This window comes from Neovison vison, chromosome 7, assembly GCF_020171115.1.
Source record: "Neovison vison isolate M4711 chromosome 7, ASM_NN_V1, whole genome shotgun sequence".
Lineage (NCBI taxonomy): Eukaryota > Metazoa > Chordata > Mammalia > Carnivora > Mustelidae > Neogale > Neogale vison.
Window position 1 is genome coordinate 6410993 of NC_058097.1, and position 13610 is coordinate 6424602.

General features: G+C 58.8%; 1 protein-coding gene across 1 annotated transcript in view; it reads right to left on the reverse strand.

Annotated features, from left to right (window-relative positions):
• The window catches only part of LOC122911200 (c-Maf inducing protein), a 220256-nt gene that overhangs the window by 66010 nt on the left and 140636 nt on the right, over positions 1 to 13610 (reverse strand). The window contains exon 3 of the mRNA XM_044255667.1: positions 7475 to 7525. Coding sequence (XP_044111602.1) covers positions 7475 to 7525 — 51 coding nt within the window. The remainder of the gene's footprint in view (positions 1 to 7474; positions 7526 to 13610) is intronic.

Below are 13610 nucleotides of genomic sequence, written 5' to 3' on the forward strand. Positions count from 1 at the left end.
AAGTTTCAGTCGGGAAGCTTCACAACTTCTCCCAAGAACAAGCCCCCAAACGGCACAGGCCCGGGCCAACAGAACGAGATGTGGGTCCTAGCAACATTGGATGGATGACCGTCTAGGAGGTCATAATGCAGGGAGGAGGGAAGCTTTTGCTCCCTCCGTCTCCTCAGGCCAGCCAGCAGGGGCTCAGCTGGGAAGGGCTCTGCCACAGGGGAACCGAGCACAGAGATGCATTAGTGACGCCTGTCACAGGCTCCCCGCGGGCCGACGGCACACGAGCCTTGCCTATGCTGCCTTCCTTCTGGATCGTCTGCTAGGACACTTCTGCACAAAGGAGAACAGCGTCTTTGATCGTTAAAGCAGAATAAGAACAGTCAACATTGATCTAACACTCACTCACACAGCAGGTGCCCTTCTAAGTTCTTTATTTCTACTGACCCATTTCATCCTTATAAGAACCTAATGAGCTTGGTCTTACTGTGAGCCCCACTCTAGGAGGAGAAGTCGGCCGAGAGAGGAAAGCAACCGGCCCAGGGTCACACCGCCTGTGAATGCGGAGCTGGGATTTGAACCCAGGCAGTTCGGCCCCGAGCTCTCACTGTAGGCACGGCAGAAGTTACTCCTTTGGGAGCCAACTGGCAAATGTGGTAAGGGCTGCAAAACATACCCCAGAACAGTGGCCACTGTTCTGGAAATCTGCCTTAAAAAAGTAGTTCCCGAGAAGTAGAAACTTAGGTCTGGGGAAAGGCACAACTGCATTATCGGCAACAGAGGAAACCAGAAGAGCCTGAATGCCCAGCCATAGTGAGTCGTGCGGTAAACAAGGCCACAACCTCTTCACAGATGTCATGTAGCCTGGAGAGCTGATGCATACAGGCCTGGACACGTCGAGGTGTCTCTGCAGCAAGGCTGTGCTGAAGCCACAGGGACGGCCACAGCCACCAAAGCATCCTTGCAAAGGCACACGAGGCCAGGGAGGACATTTGCAAGAGCGAAGTCAGTCTTCGGGTGGGGGCTGGCAGGAGCCCAGTGGCTTTGCCCTTGGTGTGGCTGTGAAGGTGTTTTCAAAAAGGATGGAGAGCACAAGGGGAGGAAGGACAGAGAGGGGGGCCATGGGGGCAGGGAGGGGTGCACAGGGGTCACTGTCTTCCCTCCAGACAAGGGGGCATCTTGGCTGGGGCAGGCAAGCCCAGCCAGGGGCCACAGCAGAGGGCAGTGGCCAGTGCAGAGTGGGGTTGGGAGCCGTCTGGGTCTGGGCACACAGACCCTCGATGTTGGCCTCTGAGGACACGGGGGACATGGTGCATTTGGGGCAGATGTGGAGGCAGGCTGGTCACCTAGAGGTGGACCTTCTGGGCCCAGGACAGGTGGCCTGACAGTGGTCCTGGGGCACGCAGGACAAACAGGGCAATCAGCCTTTACCCACAAGAAACGGGACTGGCAAGCCAAGGCTAATTCCCATAATCCTCCCACGGATGGCTGGGAGACTGAGAGAAAGGCGTAAAGCTCTCATGAGATGTTGCACAAAACAGAAACACTGAGGTCCTGCACACGCCAGGCTCTGGAACAGAAAGGAGCTGAGGGCCGGCTGGGCAGTGCCAGCTCACGAGGGCGAGGAACTGTCCAGCACGTGTGCGTGGACGCACGTGTTCGCCTCAGGAACTGACTCGCGTGCAGCTGGGAGCCACATGCCCGGCAGTTGAGATCCACCCCAGGTTCTCGACTCGGGGTTCTGTCTACACTCCAGCTCCGCCACTGACCCTGAGCAAGGGGTTTAAGCTCTCAGCCTCGGTTTCCCCATCTGTGAAATGGGCAACAGGAAGACCAGGCTCCTCTTTGGGTTTGTGAGGATTCAGTGGGGTGATGATGGCCACTCACTGCTTTTGCTGGGTACAGGGGAGCTAGATGAAGACTCAAGGCACACGGGTTGGGTCGGGGGGCTGCCAGCTCAGGGAGGTCAGCAGGCGGGCCCAGAGGCATCCAGAGGCCACAGATGTAGGACTAAAAGTGGCTCTTCCCCAGGAGGAAAGGCCCAAAAAGGAAGAGGGAGGTGGGTTTAGGAGGAAGGTCAGAGTTGGGGGCAACCCACTGTAGGGTCCATCCGTCCTCCAGGAGCTTCCCTCTGAGGAGGGGACATCATTTCTAGGGCCCTTTGTCCCCTGACCTGATTGCCTGGGAACGTGGGCACAAGCTGGACCGTGCCCTCTCACCGTGTGGAAATGGGGTGAGAGGCCCAGCCCCCTGAAAGCTCCCTGCAAACCCCCTACGGGGTCGGGGTCCTAGGCTTCCGTCTGCCGTCTTCACCCGCACATCGAGGACCCTGACAGTGGCCATGCCTCAGTGGGGGCTCCGAGCACAGGATGGGCTCACCTCCACGTCAGGCTCAGCCAGGGCCTGCTGCAGAAGCTCGCCTGCGGCGTCATTAGGATCTGGCTGTCCTTGGCAATGTCCTTGCCGCCGCCCCCCAATCTATGAGAAGGGGGAGTGAAGACCAGGGAGCGAATGTGCACGAAGTACCAGGCACAGTGGTGCTCACAACCCTTCGAAGAACGGCGGAGGCCCTCACTCCTGTGGACCTTCCTGCCCGTCCCCAGTTCTGAAACACGCCTGGCAGGGGCAGGGCAGGGGCTGGGCCTGGGTGGGGGGTGGCGAAGCCACACGGACAGGAGCCTCACACCGGCTGTGGCTGCCAGCCCCCTTCCAACCGCCTCACACAGGGCAGGGCACCCCACCCCACCGCGACCCGGTGAGCAAGGTGCTGGATTTTCCCCATTTGATAGAGAAGAAAACCGAGGCTCAAATACCCACTCCATACCCAGTCCACTCCTACGTGCTTACCTCTCACGTGCCACACTCTCTCTCACACAAACACACCCATTCCCTCCTCCAGGCATGTGCACCCCACATTCCTTCCCACCCTCCTGCTCTGCACGGAAGAGGGACGGAGCCAGGGATGGGGTGAGCAAGGCTGCGGCCACCCCAGGGGCTTGGGGAAACCTGCGTGGGGAGAGGAGGCGGCGTGGCCGGGGCGGAATGCCGGGGAGGGTGCCAACCTGAGCAGGGATTTTCCCAGAGCCCCGCGCCTCCTCCGCCCCGCAGCCTTGGGACAGGAAAGCAGGTCAGCATCTCGTCTCAAGCAGACTCTGCTTCTCTGGCCCCAGCACTTGGGATGGGCCTCGGGGACTGTTCTTAGGAATCCAGCTTCCCCCAGGGATAAACAGTCTTGATTTTCAGGACTTCTGCGCAAAGGCCCACACAGGAACCCCTCCCCGGAAGAGAAAAGGCCGTTTTCCAGAGCTGGAGGTTCTCTACTGGGCCTGGGGCGTGCCTCCTCCCACCCTCCCCGACAGGCCTGACCCCACTGTTGTGCACACCTCGACCTCTTGCCTCAAAACTTGGGACACAGAAACAGGCCGGTCTTCTTACTGCTTTGTAAACACACACGATGCCCTCACATGCCTGGCACTCAGGAACGGGGCTGTCCCCTCATGGCCTTGCACATGTAGGCAGGCCTGTCCCTTCACAGTCTTCACACCCAGACAGGCCTGTCTCCACAGGAACTGGTCTCCAAGGTGCATCTCTTGCTCAGAAACGAGGCCTCATTAACTCAGTCAAACTGTTTGTGCTCACACACCCATAGGAATTGGCCTCAGGGGCCAAACCACCCAAACCAAACAGGGCTGGCCCCTCCAGGGAGCCCTCAGGGTGCTGCGCTCTGGAGGTCCTAGGAGGGCTGGCACTGCTGTCCCACCAGCCAGAGGAACCCCGTCCCACCCTCCCTCCTGGGACTGGAGATGCTGGCCGTCCTGCTACAAGAAGGCGCTCCCTGAGCAGTCTGGCCAAAGGCAGGAGGCCGAGAGGAAGAGGGGGGCTGGCAGAGGGGTGGAGGGAGCAGGGAAGGGGAACCTGGGAGCTGGGACCCTTCTGGGTACCCGTGGGAGCATGGGCCGGGGACTCAGATGTCCTCACACGTAAGTGTCAGTAACGATGGACTATTCAGGGAGACAACACGATGCTCAAAGCAGGGTCTGGGCCAAGGAAACACCCCAGGCATAGTGTGACGGCACAAGAAGGCAGAAGTTGGGCGCTGAGGTCACTGAGCACCAGCATTACCAGGGCGGACCAGGGGCCGGCGAGAAGATCACATCTGTATCCTACAATGCCAACTGGGGCGGACTGAGCATTTCTCAGCCTTTTTCTAATTATCCTTGCCCAGTCCCCCTCCCAGGAGCCCTCTTGGGCATTTTCCTCCTATTTCCCTTCCTCCCTTTGAAATTAAATACTAAAAAATACCGATTTTGTTGAATGGGGTTGAACTTCAGAGGGCCAAGTACTATTGTAATAACTCAAGGTTTTTTAAGCCCCAAAGAACCCATTTGGCTCCCCTTGGGAGCAATTCTTTGTTGAGAAGGCCCTAGAGACACCCGTACAACTCGGTAAAAACTAAACCAATGGGAACACAGTATTTAATAGGCAGCATTCCTTACAAATAAAAGAGTGGGTTCTCCACGTGCGCCGCAGCAATGACACACACACGTTGATGTAGCAGAAACAACAAAGACAATATGCAGAAAATTTTGAAAACCAAGCTGAGGTTGCAGGGTTTCTGGAGTCCTCATTTTTTATTTTCTAAAAAGATACTAAAAAGAGGAAAGGGGAAAAGCCAAGAAGGTTGATTATAAATATGGCGGAAAGAGAGGCTCTAATAGGCAGGAGAGGCAGAAGGTCACATCCTGAGTGGGCTGAAGGGTCCCACGGTCACGATCAGGCACATCCGGAGAGGCAGGGCAGACCCGTAGATCTGTACTGAGATCTGCTTTGTGCCTGTGGGCAAGTTGTTAGAACTCTCTGAGCCTTGGTTCCCTCATCTGCTGAATGACAAGGAACAGAAATGTGCACAGCCATGCCTGGTACGTTGTATCTGCATCAGAATTCATGAACACTTCCTAGAACCTACCCAGACCCTAACAGAAGCAGAATTCGAACCCAGGTCTTCAGCTCATTTTGCTAGCCCAAAGGGTCTCCAAGGCACCTTAAACTTCACCATTTTAAAAAGGAGAGCATGCTTCCTCCAGTCCCAGCAAAACTGAAACCAAGTTGCGGACACTACGATACCACTGCCACCTGGTGGCAGCATACCTAAATTATTGGGGGAGGGGCAACTGTCAAAGGGGGAAAACCGCCAGTGTCTTAACCCGCCCAACACACCAGTAAAAGCTTATACAGTGAGAACAAAGGTCACCATCTACCACGTGGCAAAAGGGCCACACACTGCCAGGCATTTGCCAGTTTCTTGAAACTCTGACTTGGGGTTTCCTGGATGCTTTGGGGTTTTTTTGTTTTTGTTTTTGTTTTGGGGTGGGAACTTTTTTTTTTTTTTTAATAGATTTAACAACCATAAAGATACCAAACACCACAAAATTGAGTGCAGACATCCAGGCCTTCCTGAACACTGCTGGAAGCCCAGGCACCCCCGATTCTGTAACTGTTTGGTCAAACTGTCTGAATCCCACACACAATACTTGATGTTTAAATTTGTACGTTTCAAGGTTGTCACTTTCAAGTCATCTTTCTGGCCAGTCGGTCTCGGACATTCGGCTCTCCACGCCCACCGTCTGAGCCCTCCCTCCCAGCCACACACCATTCAGAAACTCCCCAGGTACCGCCTTTCAGGTGTTCCCACAGGCCGCAGACAGCAGCTGCAGAACAGGCCCAGCTGGGCAGAGCTGGGCGCAACACGGAAGACAGCCAGCCTGCCCCTCGACAGGGGTCTTGGCCCCCTCTGCAGGGAGGCATTTCCCCACTGTCGAGGGGGCAGTAGTTTCCTGCCCCTTCCTGAGCTAAGACACAGCAAGGCAGCCTCCCAGTGACCTTTCCATTCACTTGGAAAATGCATTTGGAGAAGGGGGAGGAGGCCCTCGTGGCGGTGAAATGAGCCCTTCCTTCAGAAGCCCCCCAGCCACACCATCCCTCTCATCCTCCCTGCTCCTCTGGCATTTAGCCCCCAGACGGGCCCCCGGCAGGTCCTGACATCAGCCCGGCCTGTCTTGGGACACACAGGGCCGCACACAGCCAGGCCTCAGGGATGAGGGATAATCCCGTGGGGAAAGAGCCCTCCGGAGCTCCTGCTGACTCCGTGAGCAGGAATGTGCCACCTTGCTTTCCTCGCTGCCCCCCGCTGCCTTCTGCCTGCACACTCAGAAACCTGCAGGCCTGAGAGGCACCTGGGTGTGAACCGGCCTCCAGCCCTGACCAGCTGTGGGAGCTGGGCGCCAGCCTCGCCTCACCGTCCCCGAGCATAAAACGGGAGCGGTGACAGTCATCAGCCTTGCGAGGGCTGCGGCAAGGGTGAAATGGCCACGATGCGCCCAGCTTCACGGTCCTGGCACACAGCAGGTGCTCAATAAATTCTAATCCTTTCCCTCCACAGCCCCAACTCGGAGACTTCTTGTGGAGCTTCTGAGGTTGCCACACAGGTGCCAAGCGAGAGGACCCGCAGCTGTCGGGGGAGACCGGAGGCGCGGCCCTGTTTGGGACCAGGAATGTCATTTTCCGGGGTTGTATTTCCGTCCTTGGGCCGGCTGTGACGAGAGTCCCTCAGAGGCACGAGAGGAATTCCGAGTGTTCCCTTGGTCAGTCCGACACCGCCCGAGGCCTGACGCCCTGCACGGGGCCCGCCGCTCACCCTCCGCGGCTCTCCAGCTTACGGTAACGACCACAGCTCAGGACACGCACCGGGCATTCCAGCCATACCCTGCTGGCTCAGCGAGGCCACAGGACTGTCCCGGCTTGTTCTAAACTAAAAGATCCGAAGGCGGAAGGGACAGGGGGGCAGGGCGGAAGGAGAAGCTGCCCGCACATTCCACACCCTGGTCACGGCGCGGATTCCCCGGGGGGCTGGGAGGCCCCTTCTCGGCAGATCTGGCCCCTGGGTCTTGAAAGGGACCAGCAGAGGCCTCATCTCCTTCTGTGCTAAAAGGCTCTGGGCTCTCCTATGCGGAGGGTGAACAGGAAAATTGGGCCAAAGAAGCAGGAAACTGAAAGAAGTGAAGATGTGAGAGAAGGGCTGGGCACCTGAACATCCGGCAGGTTTATGTTCGGAGCAACCGTCCGAAGTCACTTTCAACCCAGCCTCTCGAGACCCCGAGGCCTGTCTCACCCAGCCCCTCAGGAGAGCCCCCGCTCAGCAAGCATTTCTGTGATCCTTCTGGAAGCAGGCACAATCCCAGACAGCTCACGAGAAACGTCCACGGCCAAGGGCGCAGGAACGCCAGCACAGGGAAAGGTATCGCACATCAGAGGGAAGAGCGGGGGAGGCTCTTCCACAATGGGGCAAGGAAGGCTCCTGGGCCGAACCGTCTGGAAGGTGGGAGATGTCCACCCTCACACCTCTAGGTAACAGACTAGCTGTGGGCCCGCAGGAGGCGGCCCGAGACAGAGCCGGCCGCCCTCGGTGAGCCACCGCGTCAGGACTTACCTTCCACTGCAGGGAATGGAACCACTGGTCTCGAAGGTAGCTGTTGGCAGCCTGCAACGACAAGAAGACAGCGAGGCCGTCACGGGCTTGCTGCATGTCAGGGCCCAAGCACGCGCGGCCCAGCCTCCTCTACCCAGAAGGGTCTGCCTTGTAGCCCTCACACAGCAATTCACACAGGGGAACCTCTCAGGTACAGAACTGAAACAGAGGCGCTACCAGGGGGATTTTCCTGAAACAAGACCTCACTGTCCCTGTGTGCTTATTTTGCTGGGTAGGAGTGACTCTGGACACTGGCGGCTGGAAGCAGTCACTGCACGCGCTCCTTGACGGGAGGGGCCGGGATGCACGGAAAGAGGCCTGGTGGTCAGATGCTGGGGGCCAGAGCAGCTCTGGGGCCTCCTTTCTTCCAGGCGCTGCTCCAGGTGCCTGGCCTTTGTTAGCCTCACATTCTGCCATCAGTCCTCCCAACAGCCCTGTGAGGTGACGAGCACTATGCCCACTTCTCAGAGGGACAAACCGAGACTCCAAGATCTCACGTCAACTGAGTGCACTCAAACCCAGGCAGGCTGGCTCCAAAGCTTGTGGCTTTAACCACAGAAGGTCAGGGAAGAAAGAGCCCAGCCTTGAACTCAGACAGTCCCTAGTTAAAAATCACCACGCCGAGGGCAAAACCCTCCCAGATCCAAGCCACCCTCGTGCACAGACCTTGGCAACTCGGCCTGACTTTTCTCATCTGTAAAGTGGGGCCACGAACCCTGACCTTGCAGGAATGTCATGAGGACTGGGAATGATTCCTGGGAGCACCAAGAATCGGGCCTGGCCCATAGCAGGGGTCACACGACTGCAGTCGTGACTGTCACCACCACCGTCGTCACGAGCTCCCCCAAATAAAACAGGGCCTGGGAAGGTCTGGCCAACACTAATGCACGCCCTTGCATCAGCACTGGGGCCCATGCGGCTGGCTTACCGGGTCCTCGCAAGTCTGCCTTGGGAAGTTGGGAGTGTCCACGTCATCACCCCAGGTATAAGTGAGGAAACTGAGGCTTGGGGAGGTTAGGATGTTTCCCACAGGCTCACAGGCAGGAGGTGCAGGGCCACGACGTGAACCCAGGCCGTCCGACCCATGCTGTAAACCACAGCTATGGCATTCCAAGTTTCCCACTGACCATCCCAAGAGCAGAAATGCAGTGTTTATTCTCGTCTGACCCTACGGGGGTTCTGCTCCAAGGTGACCCTGACCTTGATGGTCCAGTGACTCTCACGAAGGCCAGAGCCTCTTTCCAAGCACGAGAATCCAACATCTATTCCCCACCCACATGGACACACACACACACACGTAGGCACAAGCGGGTACAAATGCAGGGTCCCCCCTCTGTCCAGCAGTTCAAACCCGAACTGCTGATAAAGCTTAGCTGCTCTCCCAGGCAGAGTCTGGGGGACCCTCTGGGCTTGAACGGATGCCCCAGCTCAGTGGCCAGTGCAGCGGGGCCTCAGGTCCCCGCGGGCAAGCTCAGAGACTCATCTGTATCTCAGACAGACTGAGACCAGCCCACGGACGCAAGGCAAGCTCGCACCTGTGCCTTGAGGAGGGAGTGGCCCCAGGGACACCTTCTGTGTGAGTCTCTGACAGACCTGGGTTCGAGTCCGCCAGAGACCCAGAGCCTGCGCGACCTGCCTGGGGAGGCGGAGGAGGAAGGAGAGTCAGCCGTGGGACCGGCAGCGCCCCGGACAGTCTGGGCCGACTCGCCTCCCTTCAGTGCTGACCGAGCTCTGCGATCTCATGGCCTTTCTGGTTCACGAGGATGATAAAATACACCCCATGCTTGGGGAGCACGACGCAAGGATCCCAAACAATGAGACCATCCCCACGCCTGGCGCGTGCAGGCTTTTACAAACAGTGACGATCGGGTGCCATGCGGCCGCGGCCGGGGGGTGCTGATGAGTTTGTTCCAGAACAAAAAGCCCTGACTGCAGCCTGGGCCACCTTCTGGCTGTCAGTGATCCCACCTTGGCCAATTTTGTGCCACAGGGTGGCGGGGGCGGGGTGCGGGGGAGATGTCCCCAGACCACAACTGGGAAGAGCTGGCCCCAGCTCACCCCGAGTCTGAGCTCTTTCACTTGGCCGGACGGAGGGGCAGGCGTGGGAGGCCAGCCAGAGGACCCCCCAAAGGCTGCCCACTGACGCCCAAAGATTGGTGAACAGGTGACTGGACATGACAAAGGGGCTTTGCAGATGGGAGTCAGTGAAGGCCCTTGAGATGGGGCAGCTATTCTGGAATATCTGGGTGGGCCACTGTCATCAGAAGGGTCCTGACAAGGGGGAGGCAGGAGGTCACACAGCTTGAGGCGGAGCACGGGCTGGAGGGATACGGCCACAGGCCAGGGCCACCGGCACTCTCTGAAGCTGGAGAAGGCAAGGAGACCAACGCTCCCCAGAGTGTCCGGAAGGAGCCAGCCCTGCCCCGCTGACACCCTGATTCTAGCGCAGCAGGACCTGTGCCGGACCTTCGGCGTCTAAAACCACCAAAAAATAATGCATTTCTGTTGTTTCCAAGTCTGTGGTACACGAGTCACAGCAGCCATGGGAAACGAGCATGGGAGGTGGGGACACACTGAGCACAGTGGAGCCAGGCAGTGTCCCTAGGGTGTCACTGGCTAGAATGAATGGCCCAGTGAGGACACAAAGGAAGACAGAGAGGACAGGAGGAAGGAGAGGCGGAGAAGTGCCTCTCTCCCTCTCTTGCGCCCAATGGCCTCAGCACGCTGCCCCGCAAACACGTGCCCCGTGTGACTGTCACCATGCCCCTGTGTGTCCCCAGGGTCTGGGGCACCAGGTGACCGAGCGAGACCAGCTGAACGAATGAATGAACAAATCAATGAGTGGACGGTGAGCTCTCTGAGGGCAGAATGTTTTCTCAGATGACCAGTGCTGACTGGCAGGGCCTGGCGTGCTCAGGTCTGGTCACAGGAGAACCAACGAACTCACCAACCTCGGGGCAGTGGCCATGAGGCGCAGGCGGTGACTCGGCGACCAGACCCAACACAGACCTGCCTCCCTCGTACCTGGCACAGCCCCTTCCCGTTCTGGGGGCCTCCCTGATGTGTGAGACCCTGTTAGGGATCTTTAAGGAAGTTTCCCCCCCCCCCATGGCTGAGTGTGGACAGGTGATCCAGGCTGCAAAGTCAGGAGCTCCTGCCCGGGACTCTGGGTCTTGAGCAAAGTGACTCAGGACGAAGGAGGTAAGAATTCCTCATGAGGCAGGCAGGAGTATCTTCCTGTAAAGGGGATACCAGCCCGGGACAGGGTCCCACCACTGAACCAGTTTATTTTCCAAGCCTTTTCTCCAGGCTCCCATCAATGCTTCCAGCATATTCCTTTTCTACTGGAGACTGCCGGAGTGCATTTTTGGCTGCTTGCATCTGGGAATCCGGATGGATCTCCAGGGCACCACTGGACCCTTCTTCCTGCTCCAAAACAGATGTTCCAAAGCATCTTCTCTGCCCTGTTGCTGCTGAGGGAGCCCGCCGTCTCCCAGAGGCGGAGCTCGCTCTGATGACATCTGGAGCCTCCTGGCTTCCCCTACAGGCCTTCTGGCTCTGCACACACCTCAGTGGGCCCGGCCTGCCGCAGAGCGGGAAGGGCCACCCAGATTTCCTGCTCTGGTGGCTGGGACCTTGTCCCCGGGTCAGTTGGGTCCACTACGTCCAGCCTTTCACAGCAGACTCATGGCCTAGAGGGGGAGGAGGGCGTCTGCAGGGACGTAGCCCCATCTCACCCGCCCTGGTCACCTTGGCTCCCAGCCTAACCTTCCGGGAAGAACACCCTGCACGTTCCAGGTCTGCCCTCATGTGGGAGAACGTGAGCCGGCCGTCTGGCCACATCCATCCTCCCGTGAGCGTTTCAACCGGAGGAGCTCGGTGTCATGTTCGGGGAAGAAGGCAGGTTTGGGTTCAGTGGAGCAGCTGGTGGGCCCCGGCTGGAAAGAGCTGTGTGACTCTGGACCCCCACCCCCATCTCCAGCACAGGCCCGGGAAGCCGCCTCTCCGAGGCACGGGCACCCACAGGGCAGTAACACGGGCTGCGGGGACCTACCGGGCATCGGACACAATGCCGCGCACCCGTCACTCTGGGGTGAGGGACCGAGGCTCACAGCAGGGGGGAGGGCCCTGCCACCCACCCCAGAAGCTGAGCTAGCTTTGCCCCTGGCCACACTGTCACCCTCAGTGCCCGGGTTCCTCGTCTGGCACACACCCCCCTTCTTCGCTGAGCTCGAAACCACTCGCCTCCTGCAGCACCTCGACTCCGACCGCCCTGCGCTCCTTCCGGCCACTCTCAGAGCCCCATCCGGCCCCCGCGCTTTATCTGTCCCACCCACAGGATGGGGAAAGGAGGCAGAGTCCCCTTGGATGAACCTCCCAACGCTGGGGTCACAAGGCCACCCAACGCACTCATCTAAGGCAAAGAGTGGAGGTGCCGTCCATTACAGCCAATGAGGCTCCTTGAATCAAAGGGTCAAAGAGATCACCTGGCCCAGGAGCTCTCAGTTTTTTGGGGTTTTGTGGGAACCTGAAACCCTTTGACAGCCTGAAATAAGCTGAAGATTCACACCCGAGTAGAGAGCCCATTTGTACACACACACACACACACACACACGTAGGCAGTCTCGGAATGCACCAGGGACCAAGGGAAAGGACCCAACTCTAGCCCAACCTGTCCCTTCCTGCCACGCTTCCAGTGAGCAAACCTGGCCTAGACTTGCAGGGGCGTCACCGGGGTCCTCCCCAACGTTTCCAGCACCGCATGCAGCGGTGCCGCCGGCCGCGGGCTGGATCGGGCCCACGTGACCCACTTCCCTTCCAGGGGAAGCCTTCGGGGGCTGAGGCGCTACGGAGCAGGGGGCGCCCAGCCGTGGTGACCAGCAACGTTCCGGAAGGTGCCGGCTCCATCAGCCCTGCTCCCAGCCGACCGCGGAGGACGGGCAGCCTGAGCGAGAAGTAATCCGTTGATGTTCCGAGCCCCCGAGAGGTGGGGGCCGCGCGTCGCTGCAGCTGTGGGACAGTGCGACAGTGCGGCACGACCCGGCTGGCCCTGCCTCCCCCTCATCGAACAGAACCACGTCCTGCAACTGCTCATCTCGCGGCTGTTCTTTCCCTCCGGGCCAGGAGCTCTGCGAGGCCGGGCACCGTGTGCGACCTATTCAGCCCCACGTCCACAAAACCCCGAGAGATGTTTGTTGAGTAAAGACGGGCTGACTTGTCGAGTGAGTGCTCAGACGGATACACGGACGGATGGATGACGGGTGGGTGAGGACCGAAGGACGGCGGGGGGACGGACGGGTGGATGGATGGACAGAGGTACAAACGCATGGGGTGGATGGAGGGCTGACGCGTCACCCATTCTGCGCACTGAAGAAAAGGTCATGTGCAGCAAAACTTCACAGGAACCGTTCAGCCCTGATACCCTCTTCCCCAGCTATACCTGATCAAGACCAAGAAACAGTCATGGCGGTCTTTTCCCGAACATCTACCGTGACAGCACGGCGCGAAGTATCTTACACGTAGTAACACTGACCCTCATGTCATCCCAGGAGGCAGGTCTCGTGGCTCTAGCTCACAGGTAAGTCACTGGCCCCGAGAGGTTACCCCTGCTCGCCCAACGCTACCCAGAGAGAGCACGGCGGAGCTGGGTGGGGACGCAGGTCTGTCTGGCTGCACAGGCTGTCCACCCTAAGCATGAGGGCCACGTGCCTGGGCTCCACCAGGCTTCCATCAATGCTTCCAGCATATTCCTTTTCTACTGGGGCTGGGAACTCTGAAGGCATGATGCCGGTGAGGGGGAGGAGGAGGGACTTGGCTCCAGTTCCAGTCTCCAGGAGGCCCCACCCTGCAAACAAGAGGGTGGACCAGAACTTTACTCCGGAAGAGGGGAGGCGCATCTCTCACTGATGGAGCCAGAGAGGGTGGGTGAGGAGCTGCTCCTTCCTTTGGTCTGTCCAGTTCCAGAGGACGGAGGCTGCTGGGGGACATCCAGGATCCCAGTGCAGGCATCTCTAAGTGCCTTCCAGTGAAAGGCAGAGTAGCCTGGGCTGTGTGTGGCCCGGGGACATGGTGGGTTTCTGCACAGGGGTTCCAGACC